Below are 27,067 nucleotides of genomic sequence, written 5' to 3' on the forward strand. Positions count from 1 at the left end.
GCTCTTCTGCAGTCTCCTGCCCTCAGCGATTTCTGTTCCTATTTAGAACCACTCTGTAGAGACAAACACCTGGTTCCCGGCTGAGCTCCCTGGTGCTCTTCACTCTTAAAGTGCCACTTTCCATCACTGTTTTAAAAGCTCCAGGACATTGGCTCCAGGACTCTCAGGCTGGTATCGCTGCCCAGATTCCTTGAGAACAGTTGTCCTTTCCAGGCTACAAGAGGCAGTGCTGGAGCAGATGGCTGGAGGAAGGGACTTAAACCAATGAGACTATCTTGGGCCTCAAGCTCTCTTCTACTACTTCCTTGTCCATCTAGGCATCTGGATGGAGGCCTTGGGGTAGGAGACATGAACGGTCCCACATATCCAGGGCAGCAGAGATGGAATATTTTTTCTCTCCAGCACATATACCTCCTTTGGCTGTGTGCTGTCATCCTCCTACCAATTTGTCTGCAGTAAACTCAGCTACTGATGGTTTGGGGACCTGGGAGTGGGCCAGCAAATTGTTTGGTGCTGTCTAGTTCAGTGCCACCTGCAAACATGTATCCTCCTTTGTGTCTCTTGTGCCATGCCAGCCACTTCCGTCATTAGTTTAAAGAGGGCATGCTGATCTCTGCACCCAACCAACAGAGTAGCTAGTGAGAGTGTTATCTAGTGGTCAGGGCAAGGGAATGGGAGTCAGGGCTCTTGGGCTACACTCCATCTCTCTCATGGACTCTTTCTGCTATCTTGGACAGGTCACGTCCTTTCTCTGTGCCTCAGTTTCCCCATCGGCATAATAGTTAAAACAGCTCCTGCCTGCTGAGGCTTAGCAAACTAATGTGTATAGAGCCCTTTGAGATTGAAGAGAAATGTATAATGTGACAGCTGTTATCCTAACTGGGGGGTTTCCTTTGTGGATTGTGTCTTTGACTTTCCAGTCTATGGTACTGGTAGATCAGCCACTCCATGATTTGTATTAAACACCAATTAAATAACCTGTTTTAGTTAAAAACAACCAACCAGGATTTCTTCCCAGTGGGCTCTAATTCCTGGGCAGATTGGTTTATGATTCCAACAATGCCGATAAACAATTTCCACTTGAAGTAGTTGAAGAACTGAGTCAGCGTAAGAATAGTACCAACACCAAATATTGACCTGCTAGGCAAACCAAAATTGCTGCAGAAGAGCTGAGAAGCTCTTTTGAAAAGGTGCCTGGTTCTCAAGTCAGAAGCGATCTAGGGGCAGATGTAAAGATGGCAAAAGAATATATTTAAAAATCAAATATGTGACAATGTATGCTCCAGTATAGTATTTCTCAGACAGAATCCCTAATGCTTTGGGGAGCGTAAGAGCAGAGGGGAGAGAAGCTGAGACAGAGCAATGTCAAAAAGAAATGGAGAGTCAATGAGGTGGAAAGATACTAGAGATGGTTCCTTCTGTCAACTGGAGCTGTGGAGGAGAAGGCTTTTGCACAAAGCAGTAATACAATTGTGGGAAGAAACAGGGGTGAGGAGAGTAGAGAGAGATGAAGCTCATGATATCGGCTGGAGCAACTCCATAGAGTGTTTTGTTTTTATTTTTATTCCTGAGTTCAAGATAATTTGTTTTTCATCACTAATATATCCAGTGACCGCTTCGCTGTACACCTTGCATTGCTTTGGTTGTTTGGACAGCCAGGATATACTGCCCTGTGCACTTCACAAACTGAGAGCCTCCCTCCTGCATGTTACAAGTCTGACCCTATCAGACTGAAAGAAGACTGAAATGCTAAACTTTGTGCATCATGGGTGAAACTGGTGGGTACCCAGTCCTCCCTCCTCCAAGCAATCCCACGTACACTGACTTCAGTCTAATGAAAACAAAGCTGGGGATGGGGAGGCCTAACTGATCTGGCTGAGTTCCACCATACACTGGGCCTCTGAGTAGCTTTAAATAGCTGCATCACAGTGCATTCTGGGGGCGGGGGGGAAATATGGCTGTAATCTTCCATGACATGGGTGTGTCAAGAGCAAAACACAGAGCACCTGCATATGCTGTAGCAACCTTGACCCTGTTGTAGCAGAGCTCAAAGTGATCTTTTTATTTCTGTCACTCACTCTCTCTCAAATTCATGCTTTTTTTCTACCCTGGTAAACACTTTCCCTTTCTGCTTCAGGGGCTTTTCTTAAGGAGAGGGGGAGTGATGGGGAAATCTTGGATCTCTGCCTTTAAGGCTATCCGGCTACAGCATTTAGTATCTTGGAACCACTCCATCCACAAAGGAGTTCCAGAGAAAACAAACTTGTGATCCCAGCTAATATGGAAACGTCTCAGATTAATGGAGGCAACAGCAGAAATATTCTGGATACAGGAATTCTTCTGACCAAAGGTTTAATGAGTCTGACACAGGATTCTTAAAGATCCCGTGGACATCAAATGGAAAGCTCTGAACACTGCTTTCTTCACAAAGACTCCTGCGTAGTTGTTGGGTGTTTTCAGTATTTCTCTTCCCCTGTGTTTTAAGAATGAGAAAAATCTGCACGAAAACAGGATCTTTGTGCTTCATCTGCTTCTGCTCTTTATTCCACACACCCCCACCCGAGGTCATGATCCTCTGATTGTGACATCGCGGTTGGCTCCTGTGGAGATGATGGAGATGCCACAAATGGAGGGTTATAACTTCAGGTGGCACCTAAGCCAGAGAGGTGTTAGGCAATTTCAGCTCTCCTTGAGGTAAGTGGGAGTTTGTTCAGGCAGCTCTCCACAATTTATGAGGTAGAGCCCAGGGAGAATAAACAGCAGTAAAAGGTGAAGCTGCTGCTAATGGACAGAGATCCTGTTTCCATGCAGATGTCCCCAAGAGTCAAGCCCCAGGGACAAGGGGAACTGACTGAGGCAGTGAAAAGTGATTCTGCCTTTCCAATAGTTCACTAGCTCCTAGGACCCATTCCGAAGCTGTTAAATGGGGTTGGTTCCACTTTAACACTGGCTTGATATTAGACCACCCCAGTGAAGCTCTTCCAGGGGCCTAATTCTTCTCTGTCACGCAGGTTGTAAATCAGTAGTAACTCCCTTGAAGTCGAGGAGATTGTAACACGGGTGAAGATGAGGAGAATCAGGCCCAGTGGCTTTAGCTTGGAATGCAGAGAAGGCAGCATGGCCCCTGTCTTGCGGGAGAGAGGAAAGCAGCACCTTAGTTCACGTTCTGCTGATCCGTTGTGGCTGGAATTGTAGTTGCAGGGCTGGTCCTGTCCCTTGAAAGTCGGGGAGGCTCCTGAAGGAGCCCCCGCCTCTAAAACATAGCCCTGGGACTGAGTGAGTGTCTCCCACAGAGTTCACAAGTTCCAGGGCACGATGAACTTCATGGGGCTCTCCCTCATCAGGATGTGCAAGGGACTCTCCTAACCCTGAACACACAGACTGGCTCCAGCACATTGACTAGACTGGATGGCACCAAACAACACTTCCATCTCTTGTCTTCTCAGATGTCATTCTGAGGAGCACTCCTCCTATATAGAGCTATAAAAGATACCTGGACACTGGATTCTCCCATTGTTCTTGCCTATGTTACATAGACTCATAGACTCTAGGACTGGAAGGGACCTCGAGAGGTCATCGAGTCCAGTCCCCTGCCCTCATGGCAGGACCAAATACTGTCTAGACCATCCCTAATAGACATTTATCTAACCTACTCTTAAATATCTCCAGAGATGGAGATTCCACAACTTCCCTAGGCAATCTATTCCAGTGTTTAACTACCCTGACAGTTAGGAACTTTTTCCTAATGTCCAACCTAAGTCTCCCTTGCTGCAGTTAAAGCCCATTGCTTCTTGTTCTATCATTGGAGGCTAAGGTGAACAAGTTTTCTCCCTCCTCCTGATGACACCCTTTTAGATACCTGAAAACTGCTATCATGTCCCCTCTCAGTCTTCTCTTTTCCAAACTAAACAAACCCAATTCCTTCAGCCTTCCTTCATAGGTCATGTTCTCAAGACCTTTAATCATTCTTGTTGCTCTTCTCTGGACCCTCTCCAATTTCTCCACATCTTTCTTGAAATGTGGTGCCCAGAACTGGACACAAAACTCCAGTTGAGGCCTAACCAGCGCAGAGTAAAGCGGAAGAATGACTTCTCGTGTCTTGTTTACAACACACCTGTTAATGCATCCCAGAATCACGTTTGCTTTTTTTGCAACAGTATCACACTGTTGACTCATATTAAGCTTGTGGTCTACTATGACCCCTAGATCTCTTTCTGCCATACTCCTTCCTAGACAGTCTCTAATGTAACATGAGAAGGGCAGGGAGGGACCACTATCAAGTAGTTTAGGCCTTAAATATGAGCTAGGTTAGCGCAGGTATAATTTGCTGGAGGGTCTCCTCCTGATTCTAAATAGCTGTTGTTAATTTAGCACTACCTCTCTTTCCCAGGAAAGAAAAAAACAATCATCCCGTCCATGCTGTGCATACCATAGCCTACGGTGCTGCAGCGAAAGCAGCTTCCACCCACGCAGGTGGCAGTTAACTTGCAGACAGTTCCCACAAGTGTGTCTGTACTACTAGTGTCCCAGCTGACTATGTGCCAGTTTCTATATAATCCCCTCGGGCTACCCTCCCTTTGCGGTACCACCTTCCACTTTCCTGGGCCACTCCAGGGTTTGAAAAGCCCCAGGCTGGATAGCACTTTAAAATGTTGGCAGAGTGGGAGGCAGGCAGACAGTATAGTACAGGGACCCAACCAGGAGGAGGCTTGGCTCTGAGTTCCCTTTTAAAGTAGCAAAAAGGGTGCTAGAGGCTGTTGGAAGGCCAGAGCGGAAACTAGGGAGAGTCAAGGAGGATGAGAAGGTAAATGGCTAGGGCAAAGAGGAAGGGCTATCACATATCCCTGGAACAGGTGCCCTCAACCCAGCTCTCCTTTCAGCAGCCACCCCCTCTCAGACTGCTTAGGACAAGTGCTCCATCTGATCCCACCCACCCCAAGATGTTAGACTGTCCTGCATCTAGTTACATGTAAGCCAGATCTGATCCCCTTTCCTCCTTCACCAGCAGCCAAAACGCTCTATGCATTTGCTCCAGTACAACCACATGACCATCAAGAAAGGTGGTTTCATATTAAACTGGTCACCATAGATCAGTGATGGGCAAAGGGGTCAGGAACAATCACCCCCACCCTGAAGTGTTGCCTGTTCTTAGAGTCCGATTTTCCACAAGGCTTTGAAATGCCTGGCTGGTCACTAGTTACCAATATATTGGAGTGTTTTCCTCCCATTTTCCATCTGGTACTGTACCGAGTGAAAATGTCACAAGAAGAACTGTTTCAAGATTTCCCCAGCCTGCTCCAAAAGCAGGAGGTGCCAGAAATCCTCTTTTCATGAGATTTCCAAGCCAATTTGGCAGGAGCTAATGGTTCAGCCAGTAGAGATGGTGCTTATCCTATCTCTGAATCTTTTGAGATTCACCCATTCCAACCCTAGACATCACTGAGGACATCATACATCTAACATATGACAACAAAGAAGAAAACCTAGCAAAAGCCATGTTAGTTTCTGATCCATATGAAACAGAACAGGGTAGAGGACTGCAGATGGGGAGAGGAATATAGTTTTGCAACTTCTCTGAGGGTTTTACAAACAAGAGAGAGTAAAAGGCAACAATTAAACACCATAAAAGAGTACTGGACAATATCTCATTTTTTGCCGGATCATTTGTAGGTCTGCTCAATACCCTAAACCCTGGGAAACAAAGACTTCCACCCTAGCACACCCCTCATTGTCTCCCAGTAAGAGGCACATGCCACTGGTGAGACCCAAATTTGCTCCCATCCCATGCAGACCCAGCATTCTTGCTCTTTTATTTATTGTCCATGGAGAGCTTTGAAGTCTCCAGCTGTGCTTGCAGAACTTACCACTGATGCTAAAGGAAGAAAGCCCTAGGACTTCCCAACTCCTGGCCTGGCTGATTTTTCATGTGTCTCTTGCTTGAGGGTCTTGGTGCCTAGCAGGCTTTGGGTCTGCTGCACACACGGGGTTTGCAATAAAATAAAGCAGAGACCAGAACCCGGCAGAGACATTTGATTTTATTGAAAGTTGACTCCTCCAGCCATCTGCCAATGAATTTAAAGTGCAGTTATATTCTGAAAAGTGACTGGGTAAAAATGCCATTCCGGGGTGCCATGTTTATTGTCTACCAATGACTCTGATAATAAGCATGCTCAGTTTACACGTTCTTTTCTAACTGTCAGCCAAACTGGGATCTTTCTCACCAGGAATGAAGATTCTGCTGCTGGAACTTGGTTAACAATTTTGGTTATGATAATTGAACCCAGCTCACTGTCCCAAAGACATGTCGATTCTGCAAGGCCAACAGCAGTAACAGATAGTTAAAAATTATTTTTGTCTGCGAAGCCAGCAGATCTGACTGCTACATGCGTGCAGGGATCTGATGAGGAAGAAGGGGCCAGTTTTATAAAGGTGCTTTTCAGGGTAGAACCGCATTTTACAATTAAAAGAGATGATTTTTTTGCTGTCTGGCTTGGATTCAGGGTTTAGTGAGCCCAGGCCATCTGTCCCTGTCTCTTCTGTGTCTGATCTAGTAGAGGTCACCCTGGATGTTGCAATCGAAGGGATAGGTTCTCCTCTGCACGCTATCTGCTCTGGTGGAAGCAGTCCCGAAGCCAGCTTCAGCAGTTAGTTCGAGTATTCCCTGCCCAGGGGAATCGTTGAGTTGTGTAGAGCGGCTAGAGCAGCACTTGCACCTTTTGGGTGGGGCAAAGGCATCCCAGTGATTCCCAGCTGCTGGAACTGCTCAGGAGTAGCTGGTATGGATGTTCGAGCCCTGAGGCGGCATTAATGGTCATTGTTGACCAGACTGGCAGCCTGATGGATTTAGGATTAGGAAGGCACCAAAGGTGATGTAAAAGCTACTCTTGCACCCTCTTTGCCCAAGCTTCATTGACAGCAACTCAGCTGTAGCTCAGGAACTACCTACCTCCGACGACATCGACCATCCTCGCTCCTGCCCATCTCATTCCATTGTGGCTGCCTCCATGTTATAGGAATGTTATCAATGGGAGTCCACAAAAAGAATTGAAAAATTGGCTTGGCTAGATGACAGAGGAAGGGCGGACATGGGAATTCTTTGCAAGTACCTGCAGGTGTAAGCACCAAAGAGGCGGGTACATGGGGCTAGACATCGCGGTGGGGGGGGAGGGAGGGGGCGTAGAACTAAGCAAAGCAAAGTTTAGGCTGACCATTGGAAAAGTGTCCTAACATAGAGCCAGAACATAGCACCCCCCCCCCAAGAGGGCTCTGGGACAGGAAATCACCAGGTTTCCCCCATTGTTCCATCGCGAACAGATGAGGTTAGCTCCCATTAGTGCCTGGAATAGGCCAAACCTGGTGATGATGGCTCCACTGGAATCATAGCAGTAGGGACTCTCCCAGGCTGAGCCTGCCCAGGGAGGGGGCACTGTGCAGAAATGACAATCCCAGGCTGTTGGTGCCTTGGGACTGAAGGAGGGATGATGTATGCGTTCCCTGTCCCACACACTCTTCCTTCTGACCTGACCAGGGCAGACCCTAGACCCACAGAGTACCCTTCCCAGCAGGGCTGTGCCCAAGTGGGAATGAGGCGATCCACGTACAAGTGATCCCCTCAGAGTATAGCTCTTGAGACTGAGCGGACAGGCTGAGCCAGTGAAATCAATGAGGCTGTGAAAGGATGTCAGAGGAATAGTAGAGGGAGCTCTTGTGCTTTCGCTTTTAGAAGCTAGCCTGAACAAAGCAGTGGGGACACCGCAGCAGAGAACTCCCCACCCCAGGAAATGGACTAGGTGTGGACTAATAGGCCTCTGCCATTTCTAACTAACATGAATCTATTGGGAAAATAATTCACAGAGCATTTGCACCACCCCTCTTCCCTGTCACAATCATGTACCTCCTGAAGCCTCTATCTTTCCCTTATGGACTGAGATAGCCAGGTAGGCCCGGCAAAGAGAGGGCAGTTTGACTTTAATTTAACTGCAGCCATTTGCTGGTTATTCGTTTGGTTCCTTTTTAAATAATTACATGTGTGTCGGTATCTCTCTCTTTTTTTCTAGTTTTGCTCTTTTTTGTTTTTTCGTTTACTTTATTTTGTTTTTTTCTTTTTTCTGTTTTTTGTTTTTCTTTTAGGTTTCAGAGAAATTATGTTGAATCCAATAAGCCTCCCTGGACATTCCAAACCTCTTAACCAAGGCATTTATGTTGAGGATGTCAGTGTTTATTTCAGCAAAGGACGTCATGGCTTTTAAAAACTCCTTAAAGGTCCCTGTTCTGATGCCAAGTTTATAGGCTGTGTCCTCAGAGCGGTGGGAAGCAGTGAGCGTGCTCTGTATGGATCAAGGCCTTCTAATAGGATTCTGCAGCCCCGCCAGTACACATGTTAAAGCCAACCGAAACCTGTGGTTGTCTGTCACCAGATATCAGGGTTGTTCTTTTCCTCCAATAGTTGCTGTGTTCGTTAAATGTTCCTGCAAGGTCCCACAGCTGCAATGAGAGCAAATAAAGAAAATTTAAAGCCCAATTTAAAGGAGTCATCCTAATGACACAGTAAATAATTGTACTTTTGCTTGAAACAACCAAATTGATGCTGTTAGTCACGTCCTTCCTGCTTGGAGTTCTCCTTGTGAGCTTGTGTCTTCACAACACCCAGCGAATGCCGCCATCACGTTTTCTTGTGGCAACACCATGGGAAGTCTCCCAGAGCAAGCGGAGATGGGGGATCCTGGAAGACACTAAAGCATAGCGAAGACTTTTGGTAAGAACAAAGGAAGCCCTCTGCTCCCCGATTTTGCACAGAAAGTGAAGATGGGCAGGAATAAAAATCTTACTTCTCTGACAGGAGAGAATGTGGTTATTTTTGACATACAACTGTCCTAGGAGGCTTTTTTCATTTGTGTGTGTTAGAACAGCTCCTTGGTGCTGACCATATCATTGTTGTGCTTTGGTCTCTCCCTACTGCTGGAATGATGAGCTTTATCTGAAGAGTTTCCTGGACTTCCCACATGGATGGAACGTCAGTGTTGTAGGATGGGTTGGTGACCTTGCCGGGAGTAGGGCAGTAAGCCAAGTGAGAAAGCATATCAGACACATGCTGGCCCCAGTCAGTGAACCCATGGGCCTTTTTTCCTCCCCTCCTTCCTCACTGAGGTAGAGATGTAGTGTAATCCAGTCATGTACACAGAACGATCAGCTAAAGGCAGACAAACTGAAGGAGATGAAAACATTCTGTTGCTTCTTTGGTGGCATAAACAGAAATATTGATCCTGTTCTTTGATCAATATTTGTATGTTTTTTTTCTCTTGCCTTACTCCATCCTCAGCCTCTCAGATGGAAAAATCAAACCTTTGATCCTACCTTTATGAGAAGATAACTGCCTTTAATGGCAACTCACAGTCTGGACTGGCCTGGGATGGGTCTCTCCTTGGATACTCTGGAGAGCGCATGCATGGGAAAGGAAGATGTGCTCACAGACACCACTGAAAACTTATAAAATAAGGCAGGTTTTCAAGGAGGAGGGGGAGAAAAACAAAGTATCCAGGTTTGGTCAGATTCCTTTCTGGCAGGAGTTGCAAACTATGAGCTCCCTCACCAGTCGGTTACCTTGCTTGCCTCCCTCAATGGCCTGAGACAATGTTTATCATCACCAGCCCTGATAGGTTGATGCCGTTGGGAAGCGAGAAGGTTCCCCCTCAGCCAGCATTGAGCAGAAGTGTAAGAATGGGATGTTCCATTGTCATCTTGCCCTTCACGAGTGTCGCGTGCGGAACATTCCTAGAGATTGCAGGAATGTTCTCGAACTCCACACAGAGACGCTCCACTGAACATTCCATTCTCTTGCTTCTCTTACTGGTTCTCGTGCATAAAAATGTGAAGTATAATAGAAGAGAAATGGTGGCAGTTTGTTTTAAATTAATGCCTACGCATGAAGGGGCAGCTGCATTAGAATTGGGAGAATTCAGTGCGGATCACATAAGGACCCACAATCAAAACTTGAACTGAAGGGTAATATCCCATGAAATTTCCAGCCCAAATTGGAGCAAGAGAGGTGGGAAATGTACAAGGAGATGACCTGTTGCTTTCATTATTTCCGCCTCAGTTTTGCAGAGATTCAGAGAGTTAGGAGACACTTCAGAAAAGTATGTAAGAGCTGGGTGCTTGTCCAAACTGAACTCCCCATCTTCTGAAATTTGCCCATCCCATTTGGGGATGTCCTGTTCAGGATGAACTGCTCAGCCTCGTGGTCCTCTCCCCTTGCACTGCTCAGGGGACTCTGCTCTCAACTGTATGTGTCAGACTTAGAGATGTGTGGACCTGACCCAGAACCTTATCTCCAAACACCCTGTTGGAGGACAGTAGAATTTCACAGTTCAGGCCCATCTCTGCTCAGAAGCTGTCCTCCCTGACCGTACAGAAAAATTTAAAATAGTTCTCCCCACTGTGATTGATGTCTCAGTTATTTAAACACCAACTAAAAGTCTCTGGTTCCTCACTGCTGAAAATGACAGCCAGTCGCAGTCATTTGCAATTGGTGGCTTTAAGTAGCAAATCTAAGGATTTTTCTTTTAATTATTGTAAATCATTACCTCATTTCCTGTCACTGGGAGTCCTCCATCCCTGAGCATTCTTATCTTGCCATAACTATCATCTTGTGCTATGGAAATGGGACAGTCCCTTTTTCACAGAGACTATAGGGGTGTTCAATGTCTAGTTTCTTAATAAACACTTTATTTTCTAACGAAACACCTGCACCAGGTCTGTTCTTTGAAGACAAAATAAAGAAAAGGTCAGACTGACGCCTCCCATACTTTACTGCTTAATTATGCGTTTTGGGTACAGTTTTTTGGTTGGGAGGGAAATTTGCTGTTCTGGTGTGAAAAGTGCTCAGCTCTGAGGCTATGTCTACACTACCGTGATATGTCAACCTACTCTCCTTAGGTCGGCTTACTGTGGGGTATACACCGCAAAGGGTCAGTGGGAGAAAATTTCCTGTCGACTTACCTTACTCTTCTCATCGGGGGCAGAGTACAGGGGTCGAGTGGAGAGCAATCTGCAGTCGATTTGGTGGATCTTTACTAGACCCGCTAAATTGATTGCCGGTGGATCAATCTCAACACGTCAATCCCCGCTGTAGTGTAGACCTGCCCCAATTCTTGGCTCTGTCACCCATGTTGGTTTGGAGGCTGGTCTTCTCATAGAACTGTGGCTCTGCTGACTACATATCTGAATAGCTAGTGATTCCCAGCCATCCATCAGCACTTATCTCCAATGACCTCCCTCTCTGAGACACAGCAGGCTAACAGGCAATTTAAGGGCTTACAAAGATGGGCTCCTTTTCCAGACGACAGAGGAACGAGTGGTGGCTCTTAGCTCATCATTTTATCTGGGTCTCTGAAGCTTACCTCAGGTCTACTTGCACATGTGCCAGAGCAGATGTCCCAGCAAGGATCCTCGATCTGGAAGAGCTATCCCGTTAAGCCGATGGCTGCGAATGGAGTGGGGATGAAGGTAACTTTGTTTTACTCAGCCTTTTCCCCATCTTTGTCTAAATGGACAAATATCTCAGTTGCCCCAGGGCTTGACTTGAGACTCTCCATGATCTGTCAGGCTTGGTAAACTGGAGGGATGGTGACAGCTGTGCCTATGAGGCTGTCGGGCGAAGCTATCATTTTCATAACGCTCTCACCACCACCACACCAACCTGTATGTGTCCATGTGTGCGTATACGAAAGGAGGGGAGGAACTCCAGAACGGTGCTGGATGGGAGATAGTTGAACTGACAGCAGTGGGATGTTGTAAGAGCAGTTTCACTGTAACTCTTCTGAAAAGGCCCAAGGAGGTTTTGATGGTCTCTCACTGGCCCCCAGTGAGCAAAATAAGGTACCATGGTCTGGCATCAATCTGCCTCTCCAATGTCCTGAGTTGACTTTCAAACACGTATTGCATGGGTGCCATAAGCAGTTTTCTGCCCGTGCTTCTAATCACAATATCTCTGCCTGGTGAATAGGTGCTGGGGTTGACAGCAACAAGGTCTTGTTGAACCCAGGATGCCCTTCAGGCTCTCTCCCACTCCAGGCCCTGTGCCAGTGTACCCAGAGAGGAGGGGATGTGCTCCTCTGAGGGGAGTGGGCATGATTCACAATCTCATGCAGAGGCTAACCAACTCACTGCTGCACTGGGTGCCAGATCCTAGGCTTCCCCTAGGCGTGCTGGAAGCATGCAGCCATCGGGAGCTCACCCCAATCTTTCCCTTTGCCCAGTGTGCCAGTTCCCTGGTTGGGGTTCACAGATCCGTAATGCTGCCAGCCGGGACCTGATAATCAATTACTGTAGCCTGACATTATGGCCCAGTTGTGGTCAGCCTTCAGTCCTCCTGCCTTGCATTTCCATGGAAGCTGATTTCTCCAAGCATGTGAATTCCCATGACCTCAACGTATTTTGAAAGCTGTGAACCCCAGATAAGCAGGCATAGTTGTGTCTTAGCACTTGAAAGAAGCAGCGGAGGTTCTCATTGTGCTTGCTGGTGGGTTTGGGGTCTTTTGTACCTGGCAGTGGATCACTAATACTTGTATTAGGACTTCATGGTTACTGAGACATCAGTAGTGTGAGCTAGTGGCCAAGTAAGCTTCTATGTAAAATAAGTCTGACCAAGACTGAGGTGCATGGGCAGAGCTGTGCAGAACAGGAGAGGGTGGTGCAGGTCGGGACTGAGGTGCTGGCAGAACATACTCTGGAAGCTTTCACAGGCACTTGCCTGCACTCTGTCCAGCTGTTTCCACAAACTGCACAAGGTGAGCTCAGAAACTCTGACCACTGTCTTGTTGATCTAGGAGGCCATTAGCACTGATCAGCACATCATCCCAGAGAAACCAATAAAGCTCCTTTCAAGAAAATCCCACTCCTTGCTTCCCTCTCCCATTCTGCCCTTAAGTTCTCCATGCTCCCAGCCCCCTCCTTTGTCCACTGGGCAGAGACAAGGCAAACAGCAAAGAAACTCCTACTTCTGTCAGCTAAGTGCAGCGGAACATCATCCCTCCATTTTGATTTGTACCCAGTGCAAGCTGCAGATCTCACGGGTTAAGCCCTGGCATTAGCAGAGGATAAAGAGCCCTCGATACAGCAGTCAGGCTTTAAACAAAGGCTTGAAGGAGCCTAGAAAGAAGTGCGCAAGAGAAATCAATGAAGGGTGACTTCATTTTTGTTTAATGCTTTGAACTGTTCCAGCTGTGGCTTAAGTAATGAGCCAAGGAGTCCTTGTTACCTCTATATTTACCAGTGCCTCCAGGTGCTGATCAATTGACAGAAAAGTTTAACAAGTCACAGGAAAATGAATACAGCCACTTTAAAGGGGAACTAGCTTTTCCTTTCCACCGCCTTCCAGCTCTTTGGGCTAACTCTCAAGTTCCACTGCTTTTTCCCCGCTTGCATCTGTATCCTGAGCCCCAGACATATTATTTAGAGCTGGCGCTCTGTGTGCAGATAGACTCCTGCTTCAACAATCTCGTTAGTGTTGCCGTGATGGTCAGTGGTACATTAAATTCCCCAGAGTAATCGTTTCTCAGCTGCTTTTTCATCCATCCATGTTCTTATTGAGCTGTACAGACAATGGTTCATATCCATCCATGATGTAACTCTGTTAGCTTTGGTGGCTTTAACCCAAGGATGGATTTGAGCCAATATATGGCCATTTCATTCGGTCAGATGCTCAGAAATTTAGGTTACCCTTCTTAGCATTTCTCTTACACAGGAACTGTTCACCATTTAATGCCAGGAAAGAAACAAGTGTCAGGAAGGCCAACACCTAGATCTTGCAGAAGTTCAGTTGTGGAGCTTCTCTACGGTTGCTGGAATCTCAGAATGGGAGCTTCATCTCCTGATTAAATGTTTAGTTTTGGATTTCACCAACTTGGATATACCACAAGAGTGGTTCTTACTTATAGGAATTTGGTATGTTTGTTTCCATCCAGTGAGTGATCTCCTCCTGCTTTTGTTCGAATCAATGGGCACTTTGCCATTGACTTCACAGGGACCAGGACTCAACTGTAAGCCAGGAAGACTAAAGGCGAGCAGAAATCTAAAACACCCTTAATTGAGTTTGGTTTGGTTTGGTTTGTGGGTTAAGGCTTATTTCAGTTCTTAGTTTGAAAGAACTAAACCTCTTTATGCGTTATAGGTGAAACCGCGTTATATTGAACTTGCTTTGATCCACCAGAGTGCGCAGCCCCGCCCCTCCTGCTCCCCCCCACTTCCCCGGAGCACAGCTTTACTGCATTATATCCAAATTTGTGTTATATCGGGTGGCGTTATATCGAGGTAGCGGTGTAGTTCTCCCGCCCTGGTAAATACATGGCAGATTATTTCGTTGACAAGAAAAGATGATGGTCTTTCCAACACTAAAGTAAAATGCCAAGTACAAGACTATTATTTTGAACTTTGATATCGGTTTTGAACTAGTAACTGTAACTGCTGACTAATCAGCAGGTGCAAATCCTGGATGTTCTGAACAGAGCAAAGGAATTCATTATTAGAGCTGGTTACATGATTCATTTTGGGGTTAGTGAGTCATATGTGACTTGCTTCTGGTTTCTGCGAACAGGTGGGCTGTTCATAGGGATTTGCTCCATGGTTTCAGTGGATATCTTTCAGCACATTGTGCCTTTTTATCTAGAACAATTTGCTTCAAATATTCATTATTGTGTTGTGTGATTGGTCCATGGTGTTGTTTCTGCTCTCTGATTGGATGACTGAAAGTTTTTAAGCAGGAAAATGGTGGTGATGACCAATGTGACGGTGCTATTGAACAAGTACTACTACTGTACTGGATCAGTCACTAGCATGTTATTTCTGTATCATATATGGGGATGGATATTTCACCCTAGGGATCTGTCTGAGTAGCAGAGCCTACCCACCTATAGCAAGCAGAAGGAGGCCTGGTCTAATAGTTACCTAACAGCTTGCACTTAAGAGTCATTAAGAGAAATACCAGATCCAGTAGCCTTAATGGCTCTAGCTGGATCTCTGGGCAGCCCACAAACTGGTCTGAACAGGGGGAGTGGGCAGGACCCATGTACACTTGCTAAAGAAACCAGGAAGACAAAGGGAGAGATGTGTGGTTGATACAGGAAGTCAGAGACTCTCTCTCTAGGGGAGTCAGAGAGACCCAGACTGGGAGTTGCTCTCAGACACCAGAGCCTACCAGCCTGGCTGAAGAAATGAACCCTGGGTCACCATTACAAGATGGTAGTACTTTAGGTAAGATAGATGGTGGTGGTTGTTTTAACTCATTTTCGTGTAATGCTCTGTTGTAGCTGCTAAGTAAAACCACTTTGTTTTAAGAGGCTGTTGGTCATTGTATCACTGGTCAAAGGTTCCCAAAAGGAAGAAAGGTAGTTACCCAAAACCCAGGGTAATAGTCAACTGGTATAAGGGGCATTGTGGGAGAATCACCAGAGTCTACCCTGAGACAGGTAGGGCAAGAGACCTGATGCTTGAGGTGGCTGCATTCAGAGAGACTTGAAAGGGGCAGGGGTGCAGCTAGCCCTATAACCGTGAAGTGATGGATAACATAGTTTTGTAACACATTTTTGGACAGGGAATCATTGGTGCTAACAGTTTGAGGGGTTAGGAATATTTTCCTGCGAGCTGCCTACATACTCATGAGTAACAAGAACCGGAGCCTGTGAAGGCACCTGAAATATTGCTTTTAGTAATAACAACTGTGATTTTTTTTTTTTTTACTTATTTGACGAGCTCTATTAAAGGCAATGTCAGTCCCATAGAAGCAGAAGTAAAACGAGGGCAGCCTGCCACCTGCCCTGATTTTACTGGGATTATGCCCAAATTAATTAATGAGGGTGGTTGCACTCTTTGAGCTGAATAGGTAAGAAATAAAGTGCTCTGCAGCATTTTCTAGGGCCAGCATGTCATCCTAACACAACATGTACTGAATGCATGGTTCTGTATTGCTGCTGGGCTGTATGTGCCTAGCCTTGATCCCTGACTGAAGCCTGTAGACACTCCAGCAATACTACTAATAAATAATAGCAATGACCACATGCTGATGGTGTGCCAGTGTTCCAAACATCACAACGGGTGAGTTTTTGTTATGCTGGGCAAACTGCTAAAGGTGGCTTTTCTGCTCGCAACTTCCTGTGCGGTCTTTGTGCCTGGTACTTAAGTGCAGTCAGAGATATTTTGGACCAAGAATGCATTTTGGTTTTGCTGCCATCAGTTTCTGGCAATATTTGGGTATCTTTGGAACAGCTGTACATTTGTTTAAGCAGATGAAAGCCAATCCTGGATTGGTGCTATGCTGTCCAATGCCCCACAGAATGGAGAAGTAACTGCATAGTTGCCTTGTGCTTCTCAGAACACATTTTCTGATCAATTGGTGCCAAAGAGGTTTGCACATTTAAAAGTGTTCAGGCATAGCATGTATGCTCAGCAATGCCAGATTAACTCCAAAGATACTCATCCACCAAAGACACCGCATCGGACAGCATGCAGACATTGCAGGCGATTGAGAAAGGAGCTCTTTTAAAGATATAGGTAAGTGTTGAATTTTCACCTCCCAGGAAGCTACTATATATGACACACTGAATTCAAATCTGGCTGAAATCGACAGTGAAAGTGAGTTTGGTGGATCTGATCCCAGTGTATAATTCCCCTCACCCCAAAATGTGGTCACTCTAGCCCTAGGACTGTGGTGCACTGTGGGAAAACTTTACTGCCCACCCTGCATGTTACCAGGAAGTAGCTCACTTTTCAAAAGGTTTGATCAGCTCACTCTCCATTGCAAGCCCAGGAGGCTCTCTGATAGTGTGCTTGCAGATCGGTGATCAGAAAGGAATGGGTTAACATTGACCTGAGCTGCTGCCATTTGCAAAGGGGGTGTCGCTTCCATTTTCAATGGAGTGGATTGCAGACTGTTGGGATAGAGAGGACTAAGGAAGTTGTCCCATGAAATAGTGGGATACTTGCGGCTGTCTTAGCGAGGCTGCATCTACACTGCAAAGCAATAGAGTTTGGACCTTGGGTCCTGACTTACCTCGAGCTTGGACGCTCCAGCCCTGCAGGGTCCTGAGAACCTAGATCCAAGCCCTGGTTTAGCACAATTGCAGTTTAGATGCAAAGGGGTTAGGCTCAAACACAGGTTTACGTTACAATGTAGACGTACCCAATCTGCCTCACTGAGCGCTTTCATTCCCCGGAAAGCACTGAAGAGAAAAAGCCAGTGAGAGAGATCTTGGGGTTGGCCCTCCCAGGAAGAATTATGGGAGTATTCAGCCTTTCTGCTTTCTTCCGGGATCCGTGCGTGACACAAGGGAGAGGGGTCTTAGTTTCCAAACCCATCCTTGGCTGAATGCCTCTTTAGGATGAACAGAGTAAGGGATGGGTTCTCTGTCTGCTGATTTTCTCCTCTCTTTTGAATGAGGGTTTGGTACTTCACCATGCTCACTTCACTGTAGTAGAGCAGAGATGTCTCATCTGTCTTGGAGGGTCCATCTCCTTCCTTGGGATGGCAGATGTTTGTAGTGAGAAGGGAGATAGATGTTCTTCGGTCATGGTGCAGGGGGCGCATGCCCGGGCCCATGCTCAGAAAGCAGTAAATATCGCCAGGCTTAGAGGTGATGTTGATTTTCCTAGATCAGGAGCTGGGTTTCAAAAGGAGTGTGACCTAGTAGGATAGCCTCTTTTGTAAAAATATGTAGGGTGTAATAATTCTTAACTCCCTCTCAGGGAGTCTGTGATGATCCGGGGTAGATATTTAAAAACTACTGCTGTCCCGTGAGAAGAGGGGGAACACTGATGATATCTGACACTGGGGAAGCCGTGAGGTATCCTTGAGGAGTAATAACTCGCTGCTGTAATGATTCAGTGGAGATGGGAGATGTTCTTGAGATTGGGAAGGTGTCAGGGACTAGTCTGTTTCCTGTGCCACTAACAGACTGAGCTGGAGTCATTGGTGATGGGCTTTTGAGGCCTAGGGTGCAGGAAAGCGGCTCTGTCTGTGTGATGGATTGGATCACAGAACCCCCCTTGGGAACTGCCAGACTGATGTGCCAAGACTACTTCTACCCCTGCCTTCCCTGCCAGCTCGGGACCCCAGCACCCTGACTTGCTGAGCCAGACACGCCCGTCTGCTCAAACACAGACCCCAGGTCTGAATTACTTGCCCCAAAGCTTATACAGGGTAAACTCATAAATTGTTCACCCTCTATAACACTGATAGAGAGGTATACACTGCTATTTGCCCCTCCAGGTATTAACACATACTCTGAGTTAATTAATAAGTAAAAAGTGATTTTATTAAATACAGAAAGTAGGATTTAAGTGGTTTCCAGTAGTAACACAGAACAAAGTGAATTACCAAGTAAAATAAAATAGAACATGCATGTCTATGTCTAAGAAACATAATACAAATAACACCTCACCAGTTCCAGTAAGCTTCCTTTTTATAGACTAATCTCTTGCTAGTCTGGGTCTAGCAATCACTCATACCCAGTAGGTACTGTCCTTTGTTCTAGTTTCTTTCAGATATCTTTGGGGGTGTAGAGGCTCTCTTTAGCCAGCTGAAGACAAAATGGAGGGGTCTCCCAGGGGTATAGATAGACTTTCTCTTGTGGTTGGAGACGCCCTTCTCACTCCTGTGCAAAGTCTAGCTCCAGATGGAGTTTTGGAGTCACATAGGCAAGTCACATGTCCATGCATGACTCAGAACTACAGGTAGCAGCAATGGTTCACATGCTACCTTGAACATCCTCAAGTAGACTTCTTATGTGGATTGGAGCATTCCAAGATCCATTGTTCTTTAAGTGCTTCTTGACTGGGCACTTAACTTTGCAAATTCCTTTCTCAAGAAGCTGACCAAATGCCTTACAAAGCTTACTTAGAAATCAAGTGAGTATACAGCCAGTATTCATAACTTCAAGTACAAAAATGATATGAGTACAAATAGGATGAATAGATTCAGTAGACCAGTGTTTCCCAAACTTGGGACGTTGCTTGTGTAGGGAAAGCCTGTGGTGGGCCGGACCGGTTTGTTTACCTGCCGCATCTGCAGGTCCGGCTGATCGCAGCTCCCGCTGGCCGCGGTTCACCATTCTCAGCCAATGGGAGCTGCTAGAAGCAGCACAGGCCAAAGGAGGTACTGGCCACCACTTCCTGCAGCTCCCATTGGCCTGAAGCGGCGAACCGCAGCCAGTGGGAGCCGCGATCGGCTGGACCTGCGGACACGGCAGGTAAACAAACCAGCCCGGCCCTCCAGGGGCTTTCCCTACACAAGCGGCATCCCAAGTTTTGGAAACACCTGCAGTAGACCAGAACCTTTACAGAGATAAGTTACATGGCACATGTAGCATAAAACATACTCCAGTTATCTCATATTCCCATAAAACATTATGTGATACATCGTCACAGCCTTCAATGTCAGAGAAAAAAATGTCAAACCCCGATAACATCTTTCCCCCACCCCCACAAAGGGGCAGCCTGGCCCAGATGAAAAAAAGAGGGCCCACGAGCCACTCAGCACCACACCAGGCTGCCTTGCAATTCTCTGAGTACAGATTCTGACTTAGTTCTGTGATATTTTTTTTAAAAGGTCCATGAATCATTTATAGCCCAACAGATGAAACCAAGCACCAGAGCTGAAGAAAAGGCTGAGGGTCTGAGGCAGGGAACATTCCATTAGTTGTTGTACTAGATCTTGAACTGACAGTACTTTTTCTCTGCACTCTTAACCTTTATTTTCGGGGTCTCTCTCTCTCTCTAAAGATAACGCGCTCTGATGTGCTGTCTGTTTTCAGTAGATAATTGTATCAAAAAAGCAGGGGCTAATCAGCTGCTTCTCTCAGTGTGATAACTGGCAGCTGGCCTTAAAAAGAACCCAACAGCAGCCCGTAGAGAGCATGCTCAGCAGCAGTGCTGACGGGGAGAGCTCAGCTATACTGGCTTGGGATGGGGTAAGGAAGAGAGGAGGGAGTCTCCAGAATCAGTTATCACCAGGGTGGTATCTGGACAGAAAAGAGTTAACATTGGAGTGTTCAGTCAGAGCCACAGTGCGAGGATTATTTGACTAAAGGGTTTGCTTTGAGGGACTGGATGGCTCACAAGAATGGTAAAAGAGAGATGGAGGCTTTCACTTCTGGGCTTCCCATGTGGCCCAGGTCCGTTGTGGGTGAAAGCTGTTGCCGTCACGTGGCTGCGTGGTGGCCTATGTGAACTGAGGTTGTGGATCTCAGCCCAGTTCTTTGTGGGCAGGTGTCCACGGCACAAAACCCACCACTACATCGTTGGAAGGCAGCAGGGGCCAGTAACTGAGTGGGTCATGATGTTGTCTCCCCAGGTCAGGGATGCAGGGGGAGAAGTTTGTATTGCATTTGTCCTGTCCTGTGGACAAAATGAGGTCTTCCATATGCAGAACTTTCTCCGGCACTTCTCACCAGCATTGAAATTCACATGAACAAAGGATGTGCCTTTTAAAGGTGACCTGAAAAAAAAGGTGTTGCTTTTCACTTCTGTTTTGTTTTGCTTCTTTATGATGTTGAGAGACTGGAAAGTGTGTGGGGGAGTGGGTCCTTCAAAACATTTTTTGTTTTGTTTTTGTTTTGTTTTTTTCCCCTCTCCTTCTTCTTCTGCTTTAGAAATTCAGATTCTGTCAGCTCTGGAAGACTCATTGATGACTGGAGAGGTAGTAAAATGATGCACCACAGGAGCCAAGAGAGGAAAAGCTAAAACCCTTTGCTTTGCATTGGATATTGGTAACACCTATTTAATGGCAATGCCTGATTAACAGGTGGGATAAATGTCATTGTGTCTAAGCCTCAGCAGCCCTCCATTTCAGTTAGGTTGTGAGGACATACAGAAGCAAGCTCTGCAACAGCCAGGGAAAAACAGACTTGAAATGCCTGCTATTTCTAAAGCAGAAAAATATCAAAAGATTTGACAAAAACCTTTCAGGCCTTCTTGGATCCATCATAACGAAGGGGAGGGGAGTGTGTATAGCACCAAATTTTCAACTTCCTTTGCAGGTCACCTTTAAAAACTCCTGGATGCTGCATGTGGACTAGAATCCAAGGCAGCAGGCCCAATTGGGTTTGTTACTGAAAAGAACGGAGAGAGGCTAAAACAGAGGATCCAGGTGAACTCTGGAAATGGAATGGAAGAGCTGCAGCTGCATTTAGCTGGCTCGCACAGATTCAGTGTTTCGTAAAGCTGCTTTGCCCTCCCTCTCCAGGCTCCCATAGTGCTTGGCTTGAGCGGAGGAGAAAGCAATTTAAGGAGTGTTCAGAAGACTGCTGGACTCCTTGTTTGTCAATTGCAGATTTACTCTGACCTGTTCCCTCCTATGGAAGTTGGGTGCAAGTGAAAATTTCAGCATCCAGCCTTACCTGGGGTCTAAGTGCCAGCTTTTTAAGGAAAACAATTTTCTTCCTTCACCCAAGATCTTCCTGTGATGCTAAGTGCAACAATGGCAAAAGCACACTACATTAAACCTGCTGAAGCAAAAGTGTATGGACTGAGGGGAGCATGCCATGAGTATCATGAGACTCATAGTATTGAATTAAAGTCACAATGTGGAAAATGTGATCTAAGGAACGCTCTTGAGTTGATCCCAACTCTGGCCTCTCCTGAGCCAAGACTCCTTATCATGATGAATATTAAATACTCTTTGCAGACTAACTTGAGATCCCCTAACTCATTTCACTTTTGAATACCTAATTTCTGCACTTCCATCTAAAGACCAGCCATGTGCAGGGGCAATAGGCACTTATTATCTATTGCTTTTTAAGAGGTTTAACAAGCCTGGCTAATTACGACGTACTCAAGGATTTTCTAGCTTATGAAAACTGTCCCTGTTTGTTTGTGTAATGCTTTAATACCTAACACTTCAATTAACTGTGTGTGCGTATGCATGCTCGCACGGCTTAACGTACAGTGGGGATTTTAAGGAGACATGGGAAGCCTTTCATATCAACCCTTGCTGCTCCAAAGAAATGTTTGTGTATTTACTGTCTGACATTACGTGCAAATCAGATCACTCCTATAGCAGAACAATGTAACTCCTGTTAAGCAATGCTCGTTTCCATGAGACCCCAGCAAACACAGCACTGGGGTTAGTTTGGGGTTGTTTTTTTTCAACAATGATTAATCTACGGAAGTTGCATGAGATGTAACTGGTGTTCTTCGAGATGTGCTGCTCATGTCCATTCCATGACCCATCTTCCCTCCCCATCGTTGGAGTTTCCGGCAAGAAGGAACTGAGGGTGGGTGGAACCGGCGGTGCCCCTTATACTGCACCATATGGGCGCCACTCCAGAGGCACCAGAGCTGGTCCCCTACGGATACCACTGAGGGAAAAACTTCCGGCACCAGTGCATGTGGTGCGTGCACACACACCTACAATGGAATGGACATGAGCAGCACATCTCGAAGAACGTCAGTTATGAAATAGGTAACTGTCTTTTCTTTCCTCCTCTTTCTTAATTCACTTGGAGAGGCCACAGGTCAGAGTTTGTGGCTGCCCGGTGGATTTTCTTGAGATATCTGTCCTTGTTCATAAAGTGCCCAGCGCACTGTTGATAGTACATAAATGATAAATGAAGGTAATGTCACAAACAGTTGATTATACCGTAAGTGCAGAAACTGGACGGGAGCAGGCAGCTGAAGGTAAAGGTAAAAGCTTCCTTCCATGCACAGACATTTCAGCAAAGGGAAAGAATGTTGCGGGGGGAGGGGGAATAGCAATTTAAGGGAAATTCACCAGCTATGATAAATGCAATTGAAACTGAAGAGTAGCTAGGTGCCAATGGTTATATCCTCCTCAGGACTGAAATGCTGAGGAGGCTCTGCAGAAAGGGCAGTCACACAAAAACACTGGCCTTTAGGAAAGCAGACTTCAGAGGAATGCAAAATGAGTTAAAGAAAACTGGCTGGAATTCAATGCTGCCTGGGAAAGCCACAGTGGGGGAGTGGGAATATTTAAGATACAGTTGGGAAGGCTGCACTCAAAATTCATTCCAGTAAAACAAAATGAGCTGAAAGGGCTGACAAAAACCAGCCTGGCTAAGCAGGGAGATAAAGAGATCAAGAGAGGGCACTGATGAAATACACAGTGAAACTGTGAGGGAGGAAGATTGGGAGTTAGCCAAACAAAGAGGCAGTGGGAGGAGGAGAAAATGGAGGAACAGGCGGAACAGCATGCAAGACAATTCAGGAAGCACTTCAAACAACAATACCCTGCTCACAAATATAGCCATGGGAGACAAAGAACCCTTTGGGAAGTTGGTGAGGAGGAGGAGAATTTATCTCCGATATGAGGAGAATGGAGAGCTTATCTCAGCAGTGAGGACAGTGGAGAACATATATCAGGGATAAAGAAAAAGAAGCATTGTCAAAGAGTTTTTGTTTACTAAAATAGCATTCATCTTTACAGAGGATGAAGGGAAAGAGCTGCCCAAGTTGAGGATCCGTTTCTCATGGGCACCGGACAAGGGAATATACTGTTTAGACAAAGACCCAGGTCTGATAACACATGCATGCGTACGTGAACAAGGAAATAACAGAACCTCTAACTGACATGCTCATCAGATTTGGGACAGATTCACCAGGATTGGAAGGTGGCGAACATAGTGCCTCCTCATTTGTCTCTTGACCCTTTTTGTAAATAGTAGCATTAACACCAGTGAGGAGAACATTGTTCTGTGGAAACTCTTGGAAATCATCTTAAAGGATGTGGTGGAAAAACACATTGCTGTGAAGGCCAGACTAGCATGGGTTTGAAGCATTGGGAGATCATGCTTAACTAGTCTACAGGCATTCTCTGAGGATCTAACTGCCATGATAGATAAGGGAAATTTAGTGGATATTGTATACTTATATTTTCAGCAAGTAGTTGACAAGGTTCTACATCAGAGATTGATGGTTGAGGTTAGGAGTCTTAGAGTAGGATTTAAAATAGGAGGCTGGATAGAAAGCTGGCTTAAGCGCAAGAGACAAAATTGAGCCATTGCTGGAAACTATTCCAGCTGGAAAGAGGTCAAAAGTGTAATATCTCAGGGTTCATTTTAAGCACCTCTGTTGTTCATAAGCTGTATTAATGTTTTGCATGGAGGGTACTGATAGCAAGGGACCAGATTCATCCCTGCTGTAATTCCATTGGCTTTATTGATGTTTCAGCAATGCTGAGTCTGCCGTAAGATCTCCAAGTGGGCACAGTGGCAAAATGGATACTGGGCTGTGTTGGCAAAAAGGAGGTTCTGGGAGGGAGTAAGGTACTTCTTGAACTCTGGCTGAATAGTGCGTGCAGCTCTGAGAATAGTCCCATAGGAAGGAGCTTTTTGTCTCAGAGGGTGCAATGTGGGCAAGAGAGAGGATACCATGAAAGGATGAGTGAAGCAATTCAGATAACCCGAGACTCTCTGCCCCTCTGAACCTCTTCCCAGGACAGAACCCCTAACTTAAGAGTGTAATAGGAGTAAATATCAGGGTCATTGATTTATACTGTAGTGATGAACATGGCATGAGATTAGATTAGCAAAACTTGGCCTTTGATTTATTGTTCCTAGGTCTTCAATTCAAACATTGAGAGAAAACAAATAGCATGTAAGCTCCTGTTCAAGCAACTTAAATGAGATCGATCCCTGACTAATGAGGAAGGGCAACAAATAAGATTGTGGTGGGCCCGTTTCTGCTGTATGTGGCACATGGTTGGCTTCTTAACACCAGTTAAAGGTGTGGCTCACACACATTAATCTAAAAATTGGCATCACCAGCTTCTGCCGGCTACAATGACGTACTTTCTGATGCCTAGGGTCCCGTTTATGTCTCTTCAGCGCCTTACTGTGGCTTAGCTCACTGCAAAACTTGCCCCACAAGGACTCGCCACCCTTCTTTCTGTTAACACAGTCCTTACTATAGACCTTTCAGCTGAAGGTCTGATTAGATTCTCCCCAGCGTCCCTCACGGCCTGTGTCCACAATACTCACTTAGCAGTCATCCAGTCATCACACTCACAGCCCATTTAGAGCAGGCACTGATCGGTCTTGCTCGCTGTAATTCATTGTGTCCCGCAGGGTCACCAGCAATACAAAATATGTTCTTCATTCTTGCCCTGGAGTTTAAGAAGAACCAAAAGGGCAGGTCCCATGGCGCAGGTGATAGCAAGAATCAGCTGTTGTTGTTTTCTTGCAATGAAAGTGATATTTCTCTGTGAAAATTTGGGCTCTGCGGGGTGATCCTGATAAAACAAGAGCCACCAGTGATGGAAAACAGAGTCAGCCCTAGATATATAGTATTTATCCAGCACACTTTAGGGCAGGTCCCCACATGCGGTCTACATAAAGATGGGACACTAGAGCGGAATACAAAAAATACAAATGAGTAGACTAGGGAAAGGCAGGACAGGGTCCCAACAAGATCATGTGCTTCCTTAAATAGTTCTGCATGGATAGCAGTAGATCAACAGACACATGTCTGAGGCCTTTTCCAGACTGTACTTGTTGAGGTTCTAAAGGATACAGCTCTGCCAAGGGGAGATGGTGATTTTGGCAAGTGGATGCACCTCTCTCTTCCCCAGCCTTTGACAGCTCTTGGAGTTGGGGATGAAGGGAGAGTCCTCAGGCTAGTCCCAGATCCACCTGGCTAAATGAGAAGCAGCTGCTAGCCCCATCAGATCACTCCCTATTCCTCCCAATAAAATTTACAGTCTAATTACTGTCCCTGAAATAGCCAAACCACAGCAATTTTAGACCATTGTGCCGCAAAGACAGGAGGAAATTTTTCACGTTACTCCTCCTTTGGGGGCTTCCTGCCGCAAGAAGAGTGCCTGAGATGAAAGGGATTGGGGTGGTGTTGACCCAAGTAGAAAGGAAGCCAAGGAAACCTCAGACAGAGAGAAAGGAGGAGAGAGGCCTATTTGGGACATAAGAAAAACATGAGTCCAAAAGAACACCTCATTAAGCCCTAGACTAGAGTATGCCTCCTGTATCAACTGCTTGAGAGCGGGGAGAAGGGGAGAGGTGAAATTGGGCAAATTAGAGGGAGAGACATTCTAATGAAACCATAACGTGAGCCTGAGATCTGTCTTTCAGCACCTCATGTTTTCACTCCATATGGCTTCATTTCTGGAATTTTCTTGTTCTATAAACTTGGCTGGGTTAGTTGCTCATTTAGTGCCAGCCAGAGCAAGCTTTCTGTAGGAAAATGGCCAGGCATGGCGAAGGAGAGGAGACAGGTATTCAGAAACCCCCTGGAGCCCGTAGTGGAAAAAACTAGGTTCTGTCAAGACTTGTTCTTATAATTAGTGATCGCAGTGAGCCATACAAGAATCTGAGGCATCTCTGAACTATGTGGAACTCTGTCTGGAAAGCTCAGATGAACAAGGTCTCTCTCACCAGACTGCCACTACTTCCTGCTTCAGGGCAGGCCAGGAATTCTGGGATAACAGGTTTTTCCATGGTCTTCCATCACGTCCGCCTCTGGAAGGCACCAGGAAGTGTGGAGGGAGCAGTGAAAGTAAAATGAAGTTTAAAAAAAACAACCCAAAATGGTGACCTTCTAAAAAGTTTGACGTTTGTTTGAGTTTTGCCCAAAATTCAGGTTGCTTCTTGTTCTACCAAAGCCCTTTCACTCACCCTGTTTATAATCTGTGAGATGAACAAGTCTGTGTTCAATCACAACTTGGTTAGAGTCCCACCTCTCTCCAAATTGTCACCCACCTTCCAGTTACCCCTTTGCCTATGGACTCCATCATGCAGTCAACAGCATGGATACCGCAAACCCTGCTTAGCAGCCCCCATGCTACACTATTGAGTGTCTCTGGGAAGTCATGCTGCGTGATAGGCTCTTGGGCTCCAAGTGGTGCTGGCAAACTGAGAGCAGACATCACCAGGAACATCAGGGAAAGTAAGGCCAGATTAAGACATAAGCACTATAGGCCCACTTTTAGGACCTCAGTTTCTTGAGTCAGGAATCGAACTGGACTCTTAGCTTTCATTTTAAAAAAATGTGTGGTTTGAGCCACCCTGGTTACAAGGAAAAGTTTGAAAATGTTACCCGAGTGTAACATATG

At 46.0% G+C, this 27,067-nt stretch overlaps 1 protein-coding gene across 5 annotated transcripts in view; it reads left to right on the plus strand.

Moving 5' to 3' along the window:
• The window catches only part of NTRK3 (neurotrophic receptor tyrosine kinase 3), a 338,382-nt gene that overhangs the window by 233,124 nt on the left and 78,191 nt on the right, over positions 1-27,067 (plus strand). Inside the window, exon 13 of one of the 5 annotated variants that reach the window (XM_050967399.1) lies at positions 8,131-10,730. The exons of the other annotated variants lie outside the window; for them this stretch is intronic. Within the exon in view, the coding sequence (XP_050823356.1) occupies positions 8,131-8,249 (119 nt within the window). The 3' untranslated portion in view covers positions 8,250-10,730. Of the gene's footprint in view, positions 1-8,130; positions 10,731-27,067 lie in introns of those variants that run through there. 5 annotated transcript variants of the gene reach the window in all.

The sequence above is a fragment of the Gopherus flavomarginatus genome, chromosome 9 (assembly GCF_025201925.1).
Source record: "Gopherus flavomarginatus isolate rGopFla2 chromosome 9, rGopFla2.mat.asm, whole genome shotgun sequence".
Lineage (NCBI taxonomy): Eukaryota > Metazoa > Chordata > Testudines > Testudinidae > Gopherus > Gopherus flavomarginatus.